This window comes from Anomaloglossus baeobatrachus, chromosome 1, assembly GCF_048569485.1.
Source record: "Anomaloglossus baeobatrachus isolate aAnoBae1 chromosome 1, aAnoBae1.hap1, whole genome shotgun sequence".
NCBI classification, from domain to species: domain Eukaryota; kingdom Metazoa; phylum Chordata; class Amphibia; order Anura; family Aromobatidae; genus Anomaloglossus; species Anomaloglossus baeobatrachus.
Window position 1 is genome coordinate 257189493 of NC_134353.1, and position 25360 is coordinate 257214852.

The following is a 25360-nucleotide window of genomic DNA, read 5'->3' on the forward strand; positions in this document are numbered from 1 at the left end:
GAAGCACCGGTTCTGACCTCCGAATTATCCGGGACCGGCTGGAGCCCATGACAGCGGAGTCTGGCACTCCAGAGCCGGTGACATCTCAGTGAGTAAAGAACTTTAACTGCAACCCTTGTGTCCAATCCTTCCCGAGCCTTAGCTGCGCAGCAGCAGGAGACTACTACTCCCAACATCCCCGAGGCCTGAGCTCTGCCTGTGGAGAGCTGTACCATCCGAGCTGCGCTACCATCTGCCCCAGGGACGGCTCCTCTACTAGCCACAAACCAGAGGTGGCATCACGAATATAAACTCTACTCCCCTGTAAATATTCCTTTCCTTCATATTTATTGACACAACACTGCCGGGGTCACGGAACCGGGCCTGGCCGCTGTGACATCCCACCCCCTACACCGGCCCGGTGACGAGTAACCTCGTGGGTGCGTCATTTATCCACAGTTTCCAGGGTGCTGTGGTTGGCGCTTCCCAAAGTTGATCATCAACTGATTAAGAAACGGACATACTCCATGGGTGGAAAGCTGTTATTGAAAAGAAGGGGGGCTATATTGGTCATAAAAAATTTTTTTCAAATGTGTTTTGTAAATTTTGAGTTGTTTGATGAAAATAAACAATTGAGATGGGAAAATTACATTTTTCATTTGAATAAGTCTGCACACTAATAGCTGCCTAATATTTCTGCATACACATACAGTCATATGAAAAAGTTTGGGCACCCCTATTAATGTTAACCTTTTTTCTTTATAACAATTTGGGTTTTTGCAAGAGCTATTTCAGTTTCATATATCTAATAACTGATGGACTGAGTAATATTTCTGGATTGAAATGAGGTTTATTGTACTAACAGAAAATGTGCAATCCGCATTTAAACAAAATTTGACAGGTGCATAAGTATGGGCACCTCAACATAAAAGTGACATTAACATTTTGTTCATCCTCCTTTTGCAAAAATCACAGCCTCTAGTCGCTTCCTGTAGCTTTTAATGAGTTCCTGGATCCTGGATGAGGATATATTTGACCATTCCTGTTTACAAAACAATTCCAGCTCAGTTAAGTTTGATGGTCGCCGAGCATGGACAGCACGCTTCAAATCATCCCACAGATTTTCAATGATATTCAGGTCTGGGGACTGGGATGGCCATTCCAGAACATTGTAATTGTTCCTCTGCATGAATACCTGAGTAGATTTGGAGCGGTGTTTTGGGTCATTGTCTTGCTGAAATATCCATCCCCTGCGTAACTTCAACTTCATCACTGATTCTTGCACATTATTGTCAAGAAACTGCTGATACTGAGTTGAATCCATGCGACCATCAACATTTTTTGGGGCCACACAGCCCCAAAGCATTTTACTGTGGGTAGCAAGTGCTTTTCTTGGAATGCCGTGTTTTTTTGCCTCCATGCATAACGTCTTTTTGTATGACCAAACAACTCAATCTTTGTTTCATCAGCCAACAGGAGCTTCTTCCAAATTGTAACTGGCTCTGGTTTCAGGTTTATTAACCTTTTTAACTGACAGAAAGCACTGTGGCTGTTCAATAAAAAAATAATCATCAAAAATATGAATTGTCTAATAATTCTGCACAGTGTGAATGAAGTTGTTTCTGAAGAATGCACATAAGTTTTTGCAACAAATCTGCTTGTGAACATACCGTGATACTACCACCTACTGGTGGTACTGATTGTTTAACTCAAAGGAGATATAATTATTGTCTCTGCTGTGGAGGAGAACCTGTGCCTGTATAGTTGGTTGCTGTGTCATAGGAAATATCACATTTACTTCTATAAGGAACTTGACAGCAGGATTGACCCCTATTAACTAATTACAGTGCTGTATTTGCCATTAACTGCTGATTTATAGCAACCACAATGGTAAGGGAAAATTGCCAATATAAACTTAAAATTTGCATTGTAATCTTGTGTTACTGCATATTCTAATTAGCTCGACAAGTTGGAATGGTGTGAACTTATTGATGAGCAGTGTAGCTCAACAAGCTGATACCGTGCCCATAGAGGTATGCTAATGCTAATTTTTTTAATGCCCCTTCTTGCTTACAATATCATACAGATGTGCCACTGCCCTGACATTACACACACACTGAATTTCTGCCAATGTGGCTCTATTTTGCAGCGCAGCACTACACACTAGTGCAGGGGCACACAGGGGGAAGATCATAATGCAATGTGCCACTAGACTTGACACTAGAGTGGTGGACTATGGCTGTCACATTCCTGCACCTGAAGCCACCAATAGCGTTGTGTAGTGTAATGTGAATAATGTCTTGCATCATTTGTGTTTGTTATGTGCGCACTGTGATAATAATGTGTGGATTTTAATGTAGTGTCATGAATTGTTATGTGTAACCTATGATATGTAGTGTTGATAATGTGAAGTATGGCCTAGCACTTATAAAAGATATTACTAGACCATAGGGTAAGCAACATTCAGGGGCATAACAATGGAGGTGCCAGAGGTCACGATTGAAACTAGGGTACAGGGACTCACCAACCTCAGTGCGTGCTTCAGCTGGGTGTGCGGCCGAGGGTGCACATCCAGCTGAAATGCATTGCAGCACATAGCACATATTTATGGATCAAATAATATCTGGGATCACTATCTTTTGATTATGATCCCTATCTAATCACACTCATTCTTTCAGTCATATCACATTATCACAGGGAAACAGCGCAAGCCATTAACGGATTGCGCTGTTTTCCAAAGTGGCGGATTGCGACTACCGCAAGTGTGAAAGTACCCTTATCGACGGCCAATGGAGGGGGACGGCAAATTTGACGACCGCCTCGGGCGGCAAAAGCAGTTGCTACGCCACTGCCCCTATGCCACCTTCCTCCTTACAGACTGTTCACTTCTCATGCCCCCCTCCTCCTTACAGACTATTCACCTCTCATGCCCCCCCCATACCTGCCCTCTCCTCCCTACAGACTGTTTCCCCCATTCCTCCATCTTACAGACTGTTCACCCCTCTTGCCCTCATCATCCTTATGCCTAAGCCACATGGCATGAATATCGGACCGAGTGGAATACGATAAAACATCGCATTCCACTCGGACCAATAATAACCTATGTCCCAGCACCCATGAGCGATTATTCTCTCGGCCCCAATCGGACCGAGAAAACAATCGCAGCATGCTGCAACTGTTATGCGAGACTTTTTCTCTCGCACCCATTCAAGTCTATGGGGCGAGAGAAAGATCGCACTGCACTCGCAGTACACCGGTGTACCTGCGAGTGCAGGGCGACAATGGCAAGAAACGGCTACGGAGAGAGGGAGATAAATCCCTCCCTCTCCTCCGCAGCGCTGGCCCGCCCCCCGCAGCAGAGGTCCAATCGCATGACACTCGGCTCCCACTGTGCTGCCAGCAGGTATGCTAATGATCTGTGGGGCTCAGATGGGCGTGCTCATTTTCATCTCTTGTCCCTCCTTGTGGCCTTCTTCGCCATCCTCCTTTCATGATTGACGTGATGATGCCGCCATCATCATGCACGCTGCTCGGCTAAATCTCGCGTCTGTGCAGTCATTCCCCTGGCTCGCACAGGCACAGTTCGCCATCGCGCGAGCCGGTGCAGTGTTAGCGCATGCGCGATATTATGGTCGGGTACGAGAATGACGCAGGGGACCATATGGCCATCATAATCTCACGCATGCGCAAACACCGCTCCGGCTCACGCGAGGCCAAACTGTGCCTGCGCGAGCAGGGGGAATGACTGCACAGACGCGAGATTTAGCCGAGCAGCGTGCATGATGATGGCGGCATCATCACGTGAATCATGAAAGGAGGATAGAGAAAAAGGCCACAAGGAGGAACAGGAGACAAAAATGAGCACGCCCATCTGAGCCCCACAGGTCATTAGCATACATAACGGTCAGGTTTTATAAAGTTACTAGAAGGTGGCCCGATTCTACGCATCGGGTATTCTAGAATTTACGTATTGTGTAGTTCATGTATGATTTTTGTTATATATATATATATATAGATGTTGTTGTGTGTAGTTACCAAGTGTTTGTGTAGGGCGCTGTACATGTTCTGGGTGTGGCGGGGGGTGAGAGCGGTGTTGTATGTGTGTTGCGTTGTTTGTGGAGCGCTGTGTGTCTGTAGCGTTGTGTGTGTGTGTGTGTGTGTGTGTTGTGCGGTTTGTGTGTGTGTGGTGTGTTTTGGGGGGAGGTATGTTTTGAGCAATGTGTGTGTTGTGCGGTATGTGCGTATATTTGTGTGTGCTGCGGTGTTTGTGTGTTGGGTGTTGTGTGTGTGCAGCGTTGTCTGTGTGTGTGGGTGTCTGTGTAGGGCGTTGTTTGTGGTTCCCAGTGTGTGTGTGTTGTGCAGTGCGCGTGTGTGTGTGTGTTGGGGGGAGGTGTGCACCTTCCATCGTGCTCCATCCCCCATGCTGCGCACCCCCCATCGTGCTCCATCCCCCATGCAGCGCACTCCCCATCGTGCTGCATCCCCCATGCTGCGCACTCCTAAACGTGCTCCATCCGCCATGCTGCGCACTCCCCATCGTGCTCTATCCGCCATGCTGCACACTCCCAAACGTGCTCCATACGCCATGCTGCGCACTCCCAAACGTGCTCCATCCGCCATGCTGCGCACCCCCCATCATGCTCCATCCGCCATGCTGCGCACTCCCAAACATGCTCCACCCGCCATGCTGCGCACTCCCAAACGTGCTCCTTCCGCCATGCTGCGCACTCCCAAACGTGCTCCATCCGCCATGCTGCGCACTCCCAAACGTGGTCCATCCGTCATGCTGCACACTCCCAAACGTGCTCCATCCGCCATGCTGCGCACTCCCAAACGTGCTCCATCCGCCATACTGCGCACTCCTAAACGTGCTCCATCCGCCATACTGCGCACTCCCCATCGTGCACCATCCGGCATGCTGCGCATTCCCAAACGTATTCCATCCGCCATGCTGCGCACTCCCAAACGTGCTCCATCCGTCATGCTGCGCACTCCCAAACGTGCTCCATCCGCCATGCTGTGCACTCCCAAACGTGGTCCATCCGCCATGCTGCGCACTCCCAAACGTGGTCCATCCGCCATGCTGCGCACTCCCAAACGTGGTCCATCCGCTATGCTGCGCACTCCCAAACGTGCTCCATCCGCCATGCTGCGCACTCCCAAACGTGCTCCATCCGCCATGCTGCGCACTCCCAAACGTGCTCCATCCGCCATGCTGCGCACTCCCAAACGTGCTCCATCCGCCATGCTGCTCACTCCCAAACGTGGTCCATCCGCCATGCTGCGCACTGCCAAACGTGCTCCATCCTCCATGCTGCGCACTCCCAAACGTGGTCCATCCGCCATGCTGCGCACTCCCAAACATGCTCCATCCCCCATGCTGCGCACTCCCCATCGTGCTCCATCCCCCATGCTGCGCACCCCCCATCGTGCTCCATTCCCCATGCTGCACCAGCATCAGCCTCTCTGCCCGCAGCATCAGCCTCTCTGCCCGCAGCATCAGCCTCTCTCCTTCTAGCCTCCCCCAGCATCAGCCTCTCTCCTTCTAGCCTCCCCCAGCATCAGCCTCTCTCCTTCCAGCCTCCTCCAGCATCAGCCTCCCTCTCCCAGCCTTCCCCAGGATCAGCCTCTCTCCTCCCAGCCTCCGTCCTCCCAGCCTTCCCCAGCATCAGCCTCCCCCAGCATCAGCCTCTCTCCTTCCAGCCTCTCCCAGCATCACCCTCTCTCCTTCCAGCCTCCCCCAGCATCAGCCTCCCTCTCCCAGCCTTCCCCAGGATCAGCCTCTCTCCTCCCAGCCTCCGTCCTCCCAGCCTTCCCCAGCATCAGCTTTCCCCTCCCAGCCTCCCTCAGCATCAGCCTTCCCCAGCATCAGCCTCTCTCCTCCCAGCCTCAGCCTCTCTCCTTCCAGCCTTCCCCAGCATCAGCCTCTCTCCTCCCAGCCTCAGCCTCTCTCCTTCCAGCCTCCCTCAGCATCAGCCTCCCCTTCCCAGCCTTCCCCAGGATCAGCCTCTCTCCTCCCAGCCTCCTTCAGCATTAGCCTTCCCCTCCCAGTCTCCCCCAGCATCAGCCTCCCCCTCCCAGCCTTCCCCAAGATCAGCCTCTCTGCTCCCAGCCTCCTCCAGCACGCCGTGCTCCTCTGCCGACACTCACCCACACCCGATCGCATACACTCACACACACAACCGATCGCATACACTCACCCACACCCGATCGCATACACTCACACACACCCGATCGCATACACTCACACACACAACCGATCGCATACACTCACACACACCCGATCGCATACACTCACACACACAACCGATCGCATACACTCACACACACCCGATCGCATACACTCACACACACCCGATCGCATACACTCACACACACCCGATCGCATACACTCACAGACACCCGATCGCATACACTCACACACACCCGATCGCATACACTCACACACACCCGATCGCATACACTCACACACACCCGATCGCATACACTCACACACACCCGATCGCATACACTCACAGACACCCGATCGCATACACTCACACACACCCGATCGCATACACTCACACACACCCGATCGCATACACTCACACACACCCGATCGCATACACTCACACACACCCGATCGCATACACTCACACACACCCGATCGCATACACTCACACACACAGACACTGACGAAATCGCACATACGCGCTGATACTCACAACATCCGGAGATATCACATGCTTCTGGCCATGTGATCCTCCGTCAGGTCCTGGAAGCTCACAGCACAGTATCGAGGCCGAGAAGCAAGCGATATCGCAGGATGTTGTGAGTATGTGGATGCGATGTGATGTGTGTGTGTGAGGGTGAGTGTGATCTGATGTGTGTATGTGTGTGTGTGTGCTGTTATGTGTCTGTATTTTCCGCCGCTGCAGGACCTTGATGTGTGGATGCGATGTGATGTGTGTGTGAGGTGTGTGTGAGAGTGAGTGGGAGCCGGTGTACACTGGTAACTATGATACACATCGGGTAACTAAGGGACCTTAGTTACCCGATGTGTATAATGGTTACCAGCTTTCACGGCCTCCGTCAAGATCCCAGCATCGCAAGGTTATGTCTGGCGCTGCTGGGATCCTGACGGAGCCGGTGTAGAAGCAAGCGATATCCCAGGATGTTGTGATGTGTGAGGTGTGTGTGAGAGTGAGTGTGATGTGTGTGTGTACTCACCTGGGAATCGGAGCTCCGTGTCAGTTGGGCCAGAGCGAGCGTGCATTGCGTGAGGGGGGCGGGGCCTGCAGAGAGCCGGGGCGAGAGGCCAATCCGTGTGGGGGGGCGGGGCCATGGCGAGCCCAGCGGCCAATCAGCTTTGTGTCACCGTAAGGACACAATGTCACCGGAAGGACACAATTTTGAAGCATGACAGACAGACAGACAGACAGAATAAGGCAATTATATATATAGATATTCGGGGTCTGGAAGAGGAGTCAGGGCACAAGGTGCACCTTCATAGAATGCAGCCCAGGAGCTGCAGGTGACACTTTTGGTTTCATAGTGAAAAACAGGTTCCCTTTATAGACTGTTCACCCCCCATGTCCCCTTTCTCCTTATGGACTGCCCCCTCCCTCCTCCCTACATACTGGTCCCCCCTCATGCCCCCTCTTCTTCCTTACAGACTGTTCCCCCCAAGTCCCCTTTCTCCTTATGGACTGCTCTCTCCTCATGTCCTCCTCCTTACACACTATTTCCTCATTGCCTCCCTCTCTCGCTCTGACTTCTAGTCAGCTGTACTTGGCCCCGCCCCCAATTGGTCACATGACTGCACTGTGTCCTTCATCCCGGCGCGCTGTGCTGACGTCACTCGCTGTCATTAGTAGCCTCAGGTGCGTGTTCTTCAGCTCCCAGCAGTGCAGCAGACATGGCCTCCTCTTGCCGGCAGCTCATCGCGAAATGTATGTCCTCCAGTGCCGCCGCGAAGAAGCTGACGATCAAGCACGTGACTGTGATCGGAGGAGGCCTGATGGGAGCCGGGATAGCGCAGGTGAGTCACGTGACCGGAGTGTGCTAAGCTGTGCCCTGCGCATGGCATGCAGGCGGTGTAAGGTGCCCTGTGGCCGGGGTGTCACGGGCAGGGCGCTGCAGCCTTTCATATTAGGTCACACAGGCGGTGTAAGAGGTGCCCGGGGTGCATTCACACTGCACATCTCATCCGCACGCTGTGTACAGATTGGGTCTTGTCCTGTGATGTGGATGAGATCTCCGTGTCCGTTTGTGTTGTGATTTTTCCGTTCATGGTGTGAAATCTGGTGTAAATGGCAGCAGATTATAGTGATATTAAGGCTATGTGCCCACGTGGCTTTTTTTTTTTTTCTCATGCATTTTTCTTTGATCGTTTTTGATTAACACCGGAAGCAGCATACTAGCAAAGTCTGACATTCCTGACTTGCTGTGCACACGCTGCTTTTTTTCCTTGCAGATTTTATTGCTGAAAAAAGAAGCGACATGCCATTTGTTTTTGCGTTTTTTTTTGGGGGGGGGGTTCCCCTACATTTCTATAATCCCCTGCATTGCTTTGTCACTACAGGGGATTGTAGCTCAGCACTTTGCCTCACACACCATGCATACAGCATGGTGTGTGAGGCTCTACGAAGCAAAAGTAACCCAGGGTTGTCGTGCTGACACCCTAGGGTTACTATGGCAGCGATCGGGCCCTGTGATCGCATTACAGGGACCCAATCGCCAGGGAAAGGTAAGCGATTCCTCTCCCTCCCTTCTGAATGATCTGATCGCAGCATTCAGGGGGTTAAACTGACAGGCACAGGCACCACTCCGGGCAGTGAGAGCTGCGTCCCGACTAACATCAGCCGGAGACCTGGCGGCGATCACAAGGGTACTGTGCCTGAACCACCGCGATCGCCATGAGAAAAAGTCATAAAAAATGCACGTTTTTTTTCAGCTTTTTTTTTTTTTTTTTTCCTGGCAAAACATGCTTTTATTGTGTGCAGGAAAGAAGCACACAAAAAAATGGGCCTAAATGTAAGCAGTGACGTCTTCAGAATTGGTGCTGTCTTGGAGCACAACTGCTGTTTGATATATGGCAGTTCCATCTTGGCTTCTGAACACGGCATTCCATCTTAGGCCAAGGTCACATCTTGAGCTTTGAAGCATTTTGAATGCAAATTACAATCTGCTTTTCACAGTACCAGCAAAAGTTGAGATCCCAGAAATCTCATGCACATGATTGCCTTTTTTTTTTTTTTTTTTTTTTTTTTTTAACCGGCGGCATGTCAACTTTCAGCTTTTTTTCACTCTAGAAAAAAAAGTCAAGTCTGTTTATCTCCGACGGCACAATGTCACACGGACCGCACACTGATGTGATCTGTGTGACACGTACCGGAGAAAACACGGGTCTTTGAAATAAAATGATTTTCTATACTCACCGGTCTCCAGCGCTGCTGTCTTCGGCGCTGCTTTCACATGCTTTCGGGCCCGCTCATATTCACTGCACCGCGGATCCAAAAGCAGCAGCAGCACCGGGGACAGGTAAGTATAGAAGTTCTGCTGTCCGTGTGCTATCACAGCGCACACACAAACGCACCCACACCATGGACTGTGAAAAACGAATGTGTGAAGGGGGCCTTAGAGAAACTGGCTGATGCTTTATCACTGCTCCCCGCTGGGATATATTTAAAAAAAAAAAAAAAAAATCTTAAAGAAATAAAAATAGCGATATTCTTCGCTCTGCCAGTAAGAAACAATATTCTTTATTGGAATCTTCATGCAATGTGTTTCAAGGACATGATGATCTTCTCTTCATCAGGCACATTCTAATAGAGCTCCATTCACATCATACAGTATATAGGATTACAGACACCGGGCTAACCACAAGTCAGATTAAATGATATATTAACCCTTTGGGTTCCACAGTTACATGTACAAATATGCATATTTGAATGCAAAGTTCATGACAAGATTTTTAACCCCTTCACCCCTGTGCAATTTTCAGGGGGGTTTTTAAGCTTCCCTTCTTGCAAGAGCTGTAACTTTTTTTTTTTTTCCCCCCCTTCATCAATCTTGCCATATGAGAGCTTTAATTTTTGCGGGACGAGGTCAACTTTTAAATTAAACCATAAGATTTACCATATAATGTATTGGAAAATGGCAAAAAAAATCTAGTTGCAAAACAATTGGAAAAAAGTGCGATTGCATGATTGTTTTTGAGATTTTATTTAGTGTTCTCTATATGGTAAAACTGATACGTCAGTTTGATGCTTCAGGTCGGTACAAGTTTGTAGATTAACAAATATGTTTAGGTTTACTCTTATCTAAGGGGTTAAAAAAAAAATTCAAAGTTTGTCCCAAAAATAAATCGGGCATTTCTGAAGTCGGCGATACCAAATGTGTTTTTTTTTTTTTTTGTTTTTTTTTAATTATTTAACCCTTTAATTTTCAATAAGGGGTAATTTGAACTTTTTAGGGTTTTGTTTGTTTTTTTTTTTTGTTAATTTTGTAAAACTTTTTAACTTTACTAGGCCCCTTAGGGAACTATAAGGCTATGTGCGCACGTTGCGTAATTTCATGCAATCGCGCTGAATATTGCACTGCAACGTAAACTCATGCGTCCTGCGTCCCCAGCATAATCTATGAAGATTGTGCATAATCCATCCGCACGATGCTTTTTTGAGCACAGCGATTTGGATGCTGAAATTTTGATCCAAACCGCTGCGCTCAAAAAAGCAGCATGTCACTTACTTTGTGAGCTTTGGATGCTGCTCCCACTCTGTCTATGGGAGAGGCAGCATCCCGAGCGCATGAAATCGGCATCTATTCTGCTGAAACACTGCATCCATTATGCAGTGTTTCTGCAGCGATTTGAAGCGCACATGTGCTGACAAATCACTGCAGATTTTTCAGCATGGACACTACGCAAGGTGTGCACACAGTCTTGCAATCGGCAGTCTGATAAAGCATTCTTTCTTGTAGATCAGAACAGCATTACTGTGATCTGTACAAAAGCAGCTGTCCTCTCACACACGGCCCTCTGCCGGCTGTAAGAGGAACTGACTTTTGATAGCTACAGGAGTCCTCACATGACCCTGTGCTACCATGGCAACCATGGGATCCACGTGATCAAATCTTTATTTTTATATAGCGCTAACATATTCCGCAACGCTTTACATACATCAGGAACACTGTCCCCATTGGGGCTCACAATCTATAGTCCCTATCTGTATGTCTGTTTGAGGAGTGGGAGGAAACCGGAGAACCCGGAGGAAACCCACGCAAACACGGGGAGAACATACAAACTCCTCGCAGATGGTGTCCTTGGTGGGATTTGAACCCAGAACCCCAGCGCTGCAAGACTGCAGTGCTAACCACTGAGATACCGTGCCACATCATGTGGCGTTCGATGCAGCCGGGTAAGGGAATGATTACCACGGTGCACTGTTTCATCGAGTTGACGTTTTCACAGCACGATCTAAGGGGTTAACAGGCACAAATGGGTAGTGAATCCACTTGTGCCTGATAGCCGCACATGTCAGCTGTTCAAGTCTGCTGACTTGTTCAGTAATCGCTGCTTGCTGCCGGCGGCAGCAGGCAGGGTTTAACCTGATACGATCCATGATGTACCCAGTACATCATGTGTCGTGAAGAGGTTAAAGAGAACCTGTCACCACTTTTTTGGCCCTTAAGCTGCGGCCCCAACCACCAGGCTCTTATATACAGCATTCTAACAGGCTGTATATAAGAGCCCAGGCCGGGGGTATAACATAAAAAAAGTTATAATACTTACCGAACGGTCGTGCTGTGGGCCTAATGGGCGTGGCCGGTGCCGCCTCTTTCGGCCATCTTTGTGCTCCTTCTTCTCTAGCAGCGGTGCATGACGCGTCCGACATCCTCTACACTCGCCGGCATTCAGGTCCTGAGCAGTGCAGATCAAAGTATTGTAGTACGCCTGCACAGGACCGGCGCGTGTGTATGACGTAGACGCGTCATGCGTACAGGCTTCAGAAAGAGGACGAAGATGGCCGAAAGAGGCGGCACCGGACAACGGAGACTCCTATAAGGCCCACAGCGCGACCGTTACGTAAGTATTATAAAGTGTTTTTTATGTTATACCCCCGGCCTGGGCTCTTATGTACAGCATGTTGGAATTCTGTATAGAAGAGCCCGGTGGTGGTGGCCGCAGCTTATAGGCCAAAAAAAGTGGTGACAGGTTCCCTTTAAAGAAAAAACACAAATATAATAAAATTATGTTAAACACTTTCTAAATAAATATATATTTTATAGGGGCTCAGTGGTTAGCACTGCAGTCTTGTAGAGCTGGGGTCCAAGGTTCGAATCTCCCCAGGACAAAATCTACAAGGAGTTTGTATATTCTCCCTCTGTTTGCGTGAGTTTCCTCCGGATTCTTCGGTTTCCTACCACACTCCAAAGAAATACTGTTAGGGAATATAGATTCCCAATAGGGACAGTGTGATCACATCTGTAAAGTCCTGTGGAATTAATAGTGCTATAGAAGCGAATTATTATTATTATTATTATTATTATTATTATTATTATTATTATTATTATTATTATAATACTCTCAACACACTCGGTGGAGCATCTGACGTTATGAATCTTAGTTTATCAAAAAGGCCAACACGTTATTTTGTATTTGCAATACACTAAGGGCCGTTTCACACATCCGTCGAAATACCGGATCCGGCACACTCCAGCACAGTGTAATACAGTACAGTGGCATCTCGGCAAGCGCTGGTCATGTGACCGCAGCATGTGACAGGAGGTTGCCGCTATGTGATTGTACAGTATTAACACTGTACTGGAGTGTGCCGCATCCGGTAATCCGGCAAAAAGCCGGATGTGTGAAACGGCCCGAAGGCCATCTGAGTACCGTATATTGTAGATAGTTTAAAAAATCCAGTATGATTCTCTATTAATCAACCTCCGCAATCTTAGTGACAGAATTAGATACTTGTTCCAAAACTTTCAAGTTAAACACTCAGGATTTTTCAAGTGTGTACATAGGAAATGTCTTGACAAACTATGATTGGTAACACCATGTCCGATATTGTACCTATGTTTGTTCATTTTCACTTGAACTTCCAGAGTGCTCCTACCCACATACTGATATCCACAGTCACATTGCAAAAGATACACTACAAAGGAGCTGTTACAATTAGTAAAGTGTTCAATTTTCAATAGCTCACTTGTAAAAGCATTTACTACCATGTACCACCATATGGCAGCACTTACAGTTAGAACCTCCACACCGGTTTGCTCCCACTAAATTAAGAGAGGGTAAGCTGTTTAAGTAACGAATATAATTTAAGCAATATCACCCTAGGCCCTGTGCGCACTTACCGGATTTTGCTGCGGATTTTCTGCGGATTTGCTGCATGTTTCGCTGCAGAAAATGTTCATAACATCTCTGCAGTGAATCACCAGCAAAACCTATGGGAAAAAAAATCCTGTGCGCACTAGGCGGAATTTGACAGCTGCATGTTTTGCTGTGGGAATCCCGCAGCAAAAACAAGTGCATGTCACTTCTTTTCCGCACATTGCTGCGGGATTTCACTCCATTGACTCCAATGTAATCGTGAAATCCCGTAGGGAATAACGCAGGCAGCAAATTCTGTGCGGTTCACTGCGTTTTCCTGCGGTATTTCGCAGTTTACCTGCGGTAATGTACATCGCTTGCCTGCGGTTTTGCAGGGAAGTGATGTCATTACAGGAAGAGGAAGCGGAGCAGAGAGTAAACACACACACACATCACAGACACACAGACATCACAGACACATAGAACACACATAGAAAGCAAACGGAAATATAGAAAACAAAGCACGTGGGCTCCGCTGTATATTTACCGTCCAGCCGAGGTAAGCACACAGCGGCGGCCCGGTATTCTCAGGCTGGGGAGGGAGAGGGGCAGGGTTAATGTCCCCCGCCTCACTCACTTCCCCTCCCGCAGCCGAGAATATCAGCCGCAGCTGCCCCGGCACTGTCGCATGCATTATGCGGCAGTACCGGAGTGTCCCCGGCTCTTCTTGCTGCCGTGTAGCAGTGGCAGTCAAGGTAATTCAAGGGGTTAATGGTGATGGATCACCGCCATTAACTCCAGGCTTGATCATGGCAGTGTCTGAGACAGCTGACATGATCAACCTGTAAGTAAAGTGAAAAAACACACACCGAAAAATCCTTTATTTTAAATAAAACACAAACAAGCCTCGTTCACCCTTTTATTAACCCCTCCCGAAACAAAGCTCCGACGTAATCCACAGGTCCTGCGCTGCTTACATCCAGCCGCGACTGACACTGTCATAGCGCTGAATGAAAGCAGCCTCGCAGCGAGACAGCAGAGGTAATTACCGGTCATTTCCCACGGCCGGTAATGTGAACTCACTGCCGACCGTGAGAAATGCAGAGTGTGCTCACAGGGACTCTATCTATCCCTCTATCTATCTATCCTTCTATCTATCCCTCTGTCTGTCTATCTATTCTTCTGTCTATTCTTCTGTCTCAGAATGAAATTACTTTTTTTTTTTCTTCTTCAATGTGCTTTATTGCATTGAATGCAATAAAGCACATACCAACCCGCACGCGGCAATACCGCGGCAAACTGCATGCGGTTTTCGGGTGCCCTTTGCCGCGGTTTTAATAGTGGTGTGTTTTTGTTTAAAAAAAAATCTTATTTCATGAGTTTTGTTTTCAAATATGCATATTTGTACATGTAACTGTGTGAAACCCAAAGGGTTAAAAAAAAATATAAATATATATATATATATATATATATATATATATATATATATATATATATATATATATATATATATATATATATATATATATATATATATATATATATATATATATATATATATATATAATTTATTATATTATATTTTTTTATTGCGAGCGGAGCCTTGTTAGAACAAGCGTGATGAAGAGGACATCATGTCCTTGATGAAGATCCCGCTAAAGAATATTGTATTTTCCTGGCAGTGCTAAGAATATCGGTATCTTAATTTTGAATTTATTATGAAAACGTGAAGAGAACATAGAAACTCCTTGCAGATGTTGTCCTCGGTGGGACTTGAACCCGGGACTCCAGCTATGAAAAGTAACAGTGCTGACCAATGAGCCACCAAGTTACAATCAAAATGAATTACCCTACATTGGCAATAGGTTTATTAAATCGTCACTCCAGCTCTGCTTTTTTATTTTTCAGTGCTGGTGTAAATGTAAGTCCCTTGTCATATACTGAACCTTCAGCATTTTTCTCCTTTTTTGGCACTCCTCCTGTCCCATGACGCCATCTTGTGACCAGGGCTGTGGAGTCGGTAAGCCAAACCTTCGACTCCGACTCCTCAATTACTCTTGCACCGATTCCGATTCAGACGCAGACTCCTACATATATTGCTTATAGTTAGGTGAAATATTTATTGTTGTACATGAACATGTGTATGTGAACATCAGACATTTAATTTTTTTTATGATCCAATAATCAAGATATTTGGATAGAACATAAAATATATCTATTGGATACAACTTTAGAACACAAACTGTAATTGTAAATATGTCATACAATATGTAATATACGGTAGATTACATATATATCTTGTGTGTGTATATATTACATATTTACAATTTATTAGTTTTGTGTTCTAAAGTTGTATTCCAATAAATATATTTTATGTTCTATCCAAATATCTTGATTATTGTATCATAAAAATAATTGTCTAATGTTCACATTGTACTACAATAAATTTTCCACTTAAATATAAGCATTATACTAAATGTTATTTAGTAAAATATTCAGCACATTCTGCATTGCACTCCTGTCCCCAATTTATTATATATTTTAGGAGTCGGAGTCGGTGCATTTTATACCGACTCCACCAAAATGAGCTCCGACTCCACAGCCCTGCTTGTGACTGTAATTTCGGACTGTCCAGAAGTTGTCAGAAGTGCTCAATGCATCTGTATGAGAGTCAGAACAAGGTCAGATCAAGGCTTTCATAGACTTCTGAGTTGGGACCTCTGGCTCAGCCACTTCATGCCAGCAGGTCACAAATTGTCGGAGACCGCCAGGAGTGGCGCTGATAGAAGATGAAGACGGCGGCAGGAGAGTGTAAGGCAGGGGTTATAGTTATGGGTTCCGGTATGCCGCATCCGGAAAAATAAAACTGTCCGGCGCATCAGTTTTTTTTCACAAATTTTGCCGCATCCGTTGCGGGACACAAACGCTGGATTCTGCCTGACGGGAAAAAAAACTGATGTGTGAACTTAGCCTTAGGGGACTCTCATATAAAGTGTCAGTCCAGCTGGAAATTTTTCCGAAATCCTATAAAAAAACCTGTAGTTATTGCAGACTTTTAAGAACAGGTGATTTTTTTTTTTTTTTATTATAATACTATACTTTCAGGAAAATCTGCACAATTTCACCATGTGAACATGCCTTTACTACCAAACTTTCAGCATGAATCCCCTCCGTAATAGTCCGTCATAAGAATATCGCCAAACACCATACTGATGGGGGTCTTAAATTTTGATCCCTAGTAGGGACAGTGATAATGGTGTCTGTCAAATACTGTGGAACTGTAAGGCCCTGTGCGCACACTGCGTTTTTAGCCGCCTTTTTCTTGCGTTTTTGCTGCAGAAATTTTTTGAGAAAATGGTTGTAACCTTTCTGCAGACATTCCCCAGCAAAAACTATGGGGGGAAAATAATAGCTGTGCGCACACTGCGTTTTTTTGTTTTTTTTGGGTTTTTTTGGGGTTTTTTTTTCTCAAGAAAATTCTTTCTGCAGAATTTCTTGAGGGGAAAAAAATGAGCATATCACTTCTTTTCTGCAGGTACCTGCGTTTTTTGCCATAGATAATGGTAAAAAAAACGCAGGGACCAACCTGTGGAGAAAACGCAGTAAAAACACATGCGTTATTGGTGCGTTTTTTTTTTTGTGTTTTTTTTTAACACAAGTGTGCTAATCTTTCAGACTCAAGAAATTGAGGAAAATTCTTTTTCTACTGCGCACAGGGCCTTAGTGAGTAAAATAAACTCCAACCGTCACCAATTGTGTGGTGAGTGCATTAAAATATGGTCACTGTTTCCAGCGGTGCTCTGGTCCTCTTTCCACTTCTTGGCTCACAACAGTCCTATGTGGACCATAGGTCACTCTCTGTCTAAGGCCACGTGCACACGCTGAGTATTCTGGGAGATTTTTTACCTCAGTATTTGTAAGTCAAAACCAGGAGTGGGTAGAAAATACTGAAGTGGTGCCATGTTTCTATTACACATTTCCTCTTGTTGTTCCACTCCTGACTTTTGGCTTACAAATACTGAGGTAAAAAACCCCTTACCAAATACTTAACGTGTGCACATGGCCTTAAGGCCTCGTTACACGCAGCGACGTATCTAACGATATATCTCCGGGGTCACGGATTCCGTGACGCACATCCGGCATCTTTGGTGACGTCGTTGCGTGTGACATGTATAAGCGACCGCTAACGATGGAAAATATTCACCAAATCGTCCATCGTTGACACGTCGTTTATTTTCTAAAAATTGTTGAGGACGCAGGTTGTTCGTCGTTCCCGAGGCACCACACATCACTGTGTGACACCTCGGGAATGACTAACTACAGCTTATCTGCGTCCACCGGCAATGCGGAAGGAAGGAGGTGGGCGGGATGTTACGGCCGCTCATCTCCGCCCCTCTGCTTCTATTGGGCGGCCGCTTAGTGACTCTGCACGAACCGGCCCCTTAGAAAGGAGGCGGTTCGCCGGCCACAACAACGTCGCTAGGCAGGTAAGTCTGTGTGACGGCTCCAAACGATATTGTGCGCCACAGGCAGCGATTTTGCCCGTGACGCACAAACTACGGGGGCAGGTGCTTTCACCAGCGATATCGCTGCATATAAAGCCCCCTTTAGTCTACCCTGTCTGCCAACAACTCAGAACTGCCATTACCTGATGGGGCAGAGGACAGCATTATTCTATGGAGCAATCTTTGCCTCAAAGCTCCCTCCATACACTTGCACCTATCATACATGTCACGTATCAGGAAGTAGTTAAGTAGTTTTTTGGCGCTTCCTATACGTATATAATTATGGTCTGTGACTTCCATTAATACAAATAAATTCTCACTTCAGTGGACAAGTTGGGGTGTAAATTCCACTCCTGATACATCTGTGCTGCGGGTGAGCTGCTCCTGCTCTACAGAATTAGAAATGTAGGTTTAGGGTAATTAAGATGAAGGCTCAGCATTGGCCCCATCATGCACGCACAGAGGCGGCTACATCTGATGGCTCAGGTTAATGTTTAGCTCAGTCTGTGCTGACCTTGAAAATGCTGTAGATTACCCAACGGTTTTGTCTCTAGACTTCAGCTCTGGTCTAAAGTCATCTCCCCTTGTCTAATCGCTTTATCCTCCCTGAGTTTCCCATTTGAAGAAGGTCACGTTAGGTGGTGATAGATAAGTTGTGGCTTTTAGAAGTCTCTCATACCAAGAAATTCACTAAAAAGTATGGTAGTAAATGGGATTTTCAGACTAAACTCGTAGGAAAATATATCCGCACTAGTTTTCAGAGATGCAATAAATTTCCATATAAAGCTTTTGGTTGCTTTGGCTTACCGATAGTGTGATCACAGATGGGCAGTGACCGTGGTGCCCTTCAGTATGGAGCAGAAAAGGTTGCTTAATTTTTGGACTCATTTTGCACTTCCTCTGCAGGTGGCTGCAGCAACCGGACACACTGTTGTTTTAGTGGACCAGACTGATGACATCTTGAAAAAGTCAGCCAAAAGTATTGAAGACAGCTTGAAAAGGGTCACCAAGAAGATGTTTGCGGACAAGCCTGAGGTGACCTGCTGGTATTTTAATTTGCCTTAACTTATCTGCAATATGAGAAATAGATGAAGATTTCAATTTCTTGGAGTCTAAAACCTAATCTAGTCTTGGTGCGACTGCCTTTTTCTCAGTTAAAATTGTTCCCAATCTCCTTAGTCCAAGAGACACAACTTCTCCCCCCCCCTCCCCCCTCAATTTAATGGTTCGACAGGGGGACTTAAATGTATAGTCATTTTGATTGTGTCAATATTGCACTTTATTATTGCAGTGCAGTACATTACCTTACGTTAGGCTATATGGCAGTTGAACACTCATCCTTATATCTGTCAGGATCTGATGGGCTGGGGTGTAGGGCATACACGGAGACCTTTGTCAGGCTTCCCTGCTGCTATTCAGCCTCTGTCACCCAGCAGTCTTGCTGTAGTGTTGCAGACGGAATGACACAAAGACCAATCTCATCTGTCAGACTTCTTACATGTCACTGTTAATAGCGGCACCAGAGCTGTTTTTGGTCCCAGCGCACGTAGCTGGAGCTTAGCTGTATATTTCAGCTGGCTCCTGCTGTGGATGGATGGACACAACTCCTGAGCCTATTTCATCCATGAGACATATTTGTACTGTGGATTACAAGCTACTTGCAATCTGGCCATGGTTGTGAGACGGGGTTAATGCCATTAAATAATTAGTGCTACATATAGATTTATGCCAAACCTCAATAGTACAGAAAGGGGCATAAACAGAGCACGTCTTCCATATTCACATATCTGGTGAATCTATGCCTTAGTGTCCAGCAGCACTTGGCACAGGCCCCATTGTAACTAATGGGGCTTGTGAAGATTCTCTGAAGTACATTCAGTTCTTCACTTGTGTAACTTTTTTCTTTTCAGGCTGCTTCACAGTTCATCAGCAAAACCCTTTCAAACTTCAGCACAAGCACAGACCCAGCAGCCGTGGTGCACAGCACTGATCTGGTGGTAGAAGCCATAATAGAAAACTTGGAAATCAAAAACGAACTATTCAAGACACTGGACAAATTTGCACCAGAGTAAGACGCATCTTAATAAGTACAGTACATAGAATATCCTCTCTTCCGAGTGATCAGGATTTTTTAAATTTACTACAGTGTTGCTCCTTTTTTCCGTAATTTTATAGATAAAGGGAACCTGTTAGTAGGAACTTCAACCTAAAACTAAAGGTATGGCTTGTGTAGCTGTTACTATGAATAAATGCCTCTCTGGTAAAAATCTGCTCAATGATGGCTGAAAAATTCGCTGTTGAATTTATAAGTATATTAGCTGCAAGAGCATGGAGTCTTGTGTTTGGTAAGTCATCCAGCCGATGTCATCTTCCCCCTACGTAACAAGATCTTGCACGCTTGCCCCCCCTCTCCCTCCCCTTCCCCCTTGCCTCTCCCCCAAGCACCAATGGCAATTTACCAAAATATCAGCAACGATTGGCAGTTGATGGAGGCACTAGGTGGGGAACAAGTAGTGCGTCCCGGAGAGCTGGAAGTGCTTTGACACGCCCTAATGCACTTGTAGCTATTTTGCCGATAACTTCAACGGTGGATTTCTCCACAATGGCAGGTCAGATTTCTACTAGTCATAAGAACACCTAAACAGGCACACCTTTTTAGTTTTAAGCTTGTACTACTCCTAATGGGTTCCTTTTTAAGATTGGCCAATGGTGAACCAGCTTATCACAGGTATCGTCTGCTAGCACAAATTTTGTATTACATGGGTCGACTGAAATCCATAAATCCTCTCTGCAGCATAATGCTCTGGTTATGGAAGTGGGTACCTTCTGTTGATTCCAGATGCTGTATAAGGCAGCGTGCCTCATGACTCATTAACTTGCCATCTGATTTACACACGTATTATGTAGGAGTAATGCAGTTCTAATTAGCATGGTTGTGTATTAGAACTTGCTGTGCAAAAGTACCTTACAGTAGAGTTGACTTTTTGATATAGGGTACTTTACTGTAAAGGGCCAATTTTAAACTCCCAAATACATGTGTTAATGTATGTATATGTCCGGTTTATTATTACCAAACTGCTGCAATGTAGCATCTGTATCAGCTCAAAAAGTTGACAATTGGGGTGCGGTGCCCTGTGAATGTATAGTACTTGTCATGACTAAGAGCACAAACCTTGCTGAAAAAGCGTAGACTAAAGGTACCGTCACACTAAACAACTTACCAGCGATCCCAACAACTATACAACCTGATAGGGATCGCTGGTAAGTTGCTAGGAGGTTGCTGGTGAGAGGTCACACAGTTAGACGCTCCAGCGATCCCACCAGCAACCTGACCTGGCAGGGATCGCTGGAGCATCGCTACACGGGTTGCTGGTGAGCTGTTACCAGCAACCAGTGACCAGCCCCCAGCCAGCAGCGACGTACTGAAGCGATGCTGCGCTTGGTAACTATCAGGTAACCAACCCGATATTTACCTTGGTTACCAGCGCACGCAGCTACACGTGCAGGGAGCAGCGCACACTGCTTAGCGCTGGCTCCCTGCTCTCCTAGCTACAGCACACATCGGGTTAATTAACCCGATGTGTACTGCAGCTACATGTGCAGAGAGCAGGAGCCGGCACTGAGAGCGGCGGAGGCTGGTAACGAAGGTAAATATCGGGTAACCAAGGACAGGGCTTCTTGGTTACCCGATATTTACATTGGTTACCAGCGTCCGCAGAAGCCGGCTCCTGCTGCCTGCACATTCAGTTGTTCCTCTCTCGCTGTCACACACAGCGATGTGCGCTTCACAGCGGGACAGCAACAACTAAAAAATGGTCCAGGGCATTCAGCAACAACCAACGACCTCACAGCAGGGGCTAGGTTGTTGCTGGATGTCACACACAGCGACATCACTAGCAACTTCGCTGCTACGTCACAAAAGTCCATCAGCAGCGATGTTGCTAGCGATGTTGCTTAGTGTGACGGGGCCTTAAGGTCTACACATGCTTTGCATTTTAACATGTTCAGTTTTTTACCATGGAAGTAAAAGTGAAGTTTTACCCTTTACGGATACTGAACTTCCCTCCATTGCAGTCTATTTCAGCTACTATGTTTGACCCAGTAGATCGAATGGGACATATTGAATTATTGCCATAATGCAGCATTAAGATGCATCTGTTTAGCAGCTTTTTATTTATTTTTTTTTCTGTAAAATGTGAAAAATCAAATCCTTAGACTAGCAATCTAATGTTTTCTTTAATTTTTTTTTTTATTGAATTTAGATTATAACAGAAGAGCAAATAACATATCAATTGGTTGTGTAAGGCGAGAGATTGTGCAAGGGAAAGAGTTGGGGCTCTTTTCCACTTGCGATTTTCATGTGCGATCCGATAAAACATCGGATCGCACTTGCGGAGTGTCCTTTCCTTTTATTTCTCAACAGTAATCGTGTTCTTGGTGCAATCGTACATGCTGCGTTTTGCAGCGAGTCTCCACTCACACACCCCCATACAAGCCTATGAAAGTGTGTGAAACATCGCACTGCACTCGCATGTTATAAATAACGGCATAACCATCAGCATGTTCATAAGGATATATCAATATATCATATATGTAAATCCTAAATTGCAAATAAGGACTACTAAATATGGACCAAATCGCTAAACAGTTACAAGACAGGCAAGGAGAGAGGCGATCAATTGGTACAAAAATTATTTTTATTCACAATAATAGCATACAGGTGAAAGAATGGGAGGCAAAAAGCGATTTACATCACCACAGTGTAAGGTGATAATATTTAGTAATAAAATGGCTAACAAGTGGTGCATAGAGGTATATGTGTTGAGCCCATGCTGCCGCGTATAGCACCAATATCCTTTATATCCATATCATTGTCACATCAGTAACATGGGGTCAACACAACACATGCCATACACGGACAAATAATCATACACATATGTTCATACCAGTATCATGCTGCTATGTCCATGTAAACATTTATTCATTATTCCACGATCACACTAATTCCGATCATAGAATATAACCTGGCGCTACGATGAAGACACATATGTCAGGGATTAATAGATTACTCCATAGAGAAGGCTCATGACCAGTGTGTATACAAAGCTGTCCATAAGAGACTACACACAAGCCAACATTGCATATCTATATATTTAAATGGAAACCCATCCAAAATTATCATCCACCATAGGATCAAGGGATGTCTACTCAATACTCCAACACATAATCGCAATATAGTACATAATGGAGTACACCTCAGGCGTCACCACATAATCACATGCAGAGAAAAGGAATATATCTAGCATAAGATCATAGCAGGTGTCTCACAGGTAGTCCATTAACTGATTGCGTTCAGATAGAGAGCCAACATCATTCCCTATATGTCCACCAAAAGGCGTAGTCAACTGCAGCACACATAGCACGCCAGGATACCATAGACACAGCCATACACTTATCGGTACTCATACAAAAGTGCAGAGAGTAGAAAAAATGCACCACCAGCCATAAATCCGCGTGGATAACATTAACTAGATGATAGTAAACACTGTGATGGTAATGCGCCCGATGCGCATTTCGGTGTGTACCTTCGTCAGGGGGCGTGACCGGAAAGGAAAGGGGGTGCCGTTTAAAAAGGCCTCAATCCCCAGCTGATTGGGCAGCCATCATGACGCATCCGAAGCCGGCCGGGCGGAAGTCCCGCCTCACAGACGCGTCATGGCCACAGAGAACGCCGGGTAAGAAAACCAGCGCTCCCGTAACCATAGAGACGCGCCCGGGAGACAGAGAAATCCAGGGCCGGCGACGCATGCGTAGACAGCCCAACCAGGTGGGGAAAGACAGAAATACTTTATGTGGATCATAACCAATAATACATAATCCTTCATCAGTGATATTAAGAATCTCATAATAGGAGAGAGCTCGATGTAGATTAAACCCCATAGGACAGTAATATAAAGACCATAGCAATCTGTACAAAGATAATTAAAGCACATATAGTGTTATATACACATCTATCCAAGCTGCATATACATCATTTCCGAGTAAACCAATCTATAAAACAAAACATGTTAACGGCATACCATAGAAAATCAATGCATATACAGCATGTTCACATACATTCCATGCGGCCAGATAAAAGCCACACATGTATATATGATTCCATTTATATTACAGCAAAAATCAACAACAACGTCCCATGTGATGTAAACTAGCAATTATACAATACATAAATATTTATTGAAAAAAACATATATTCTTGATCTTGCATTTCAGGGCGTCAGTTCTAAGTCCACAATCACATATGAGGAAATATTTCAAAAATAACGAGCCACTCCAAGATATTAACACATAATGAAAGTAGGCCTGCAAGTAAAAATAAAAATTAAAAACAATTAAAATCAAGTCAAAAAACACCCAACTCTAAAGAAATGGAATGAAACTCATGTTTTCATTTAGGCCCTGGGGCTGGACAGTCCGCAGGCGCCAGATCCATTGAGTCTCCAGTCTTGCTAACCGCTGACTAATAAACCCACCACGAATGTCAACGTCTAACCTATCAATTCCACGTACCAAAAACTTGGCTGAATCACATTCATGAAACTGCTTAAAGTGCCGTGGAATGGTCTTTAACGTCGACACATCAACATGATCACGTGCAGCCTCTATCCCCAAAATGTGCTCACGAACCCGAACCTTGAGCTGGCGGGTCGTGAGCCCAATGTAGATCTTAGGGCAAGGGCATAGGCCATAATATATCACGGACTTAGACTCACACGTGATCCTCTTAATGATTTTAAAGTTTTTAGTAAATGAGGAATCACAGAAGTCATCAGTCCGCGATACATTAGGACACGCGACACACTTACCGCATGGGAAGCAGCCGCCCCTAGCAGTAGATGTATTAAAGAAGACTGGAGTCATGGTATTATCATGGAGACTGCGGACCAAATGGTCCTTAAGATTCTTAGCTCTCCGTATAGTAATCTGTGGCCTCTTGGGCAAGATTTTAGCCAACGTTGGGTCTGCTTGTAAAATAGGCCAGGATTTGGTAAGTGCCTTCCGTATAGCGGCATGTTGGTTACAATAGTTGGTGATAAACCTGACAGTAGTATCACCACCTCTTGGTTTGCTGGAATACAGTAATTGATTCCTGGAAGAATATTTTGCTCTATGATAGGCCCGCTTGATCATACGTCTACTATAGCCTCTTTCGAGGAATCGGTTAGTCAATTCAGCCGCCTGCATTTCAAAGTCTCCGTCACTGGAACATAATCTTCGAATGCGTAGGAACTGGCCAGTAGGCACAGAGCCTATCATATGTGGTGGATGAAAAGATGACGCATGGAGTAGAGTATTGGTCGCTGTAGATTTGCGATGTAAATTTGACTGTAGGAAGTCATCAGAATCCCTGTATACCAGCACATCCAGAAACTCGATGGAATTGGTAGAGCATTGATAAGTCAGACGGATGTTACGAGCGTTGGAGTTCAATTCCCTGATAAAAACCGAAAGAAAATCAAAACTTCCCTGCCAGATGAGGAAAATGTCGTCGATGTACCGGGTCCATAAAAGG

The 25360-nt window shown here is 45.8% G+C and overlaps 1 protein-coding gene across 1 annotated transcript in view; it reads left to right on the forward strand.

Annotated features, from left to right (window-relative positions):
* Nucleotides 1-7795: 7795 nt before the first annotated feature.
* Nucleotides 7796-25360, forward strand: part of HADH (hydroxyacyl-CoA dehydrogenase) — a 37151-nt gene continuing 19586 nt past the window's right edge. Inside the window, exons 1-3 of the mRNA XM_075336388.1 lie at nt 7796-7999; nt 18694-18822; nt 19698-19855. Of these exons, the coding sequence (XP_075192503.1) occupies nt 7877-7999; nt 18694-18822; nt 19698-19855 (410 nt within the window). The 5' untranslated portion in view covers nt 7796-7876. The remainder of the gene's footprint in view (nt 8000-18693; nt 18823-19697; nt 19856-25360) is intronic.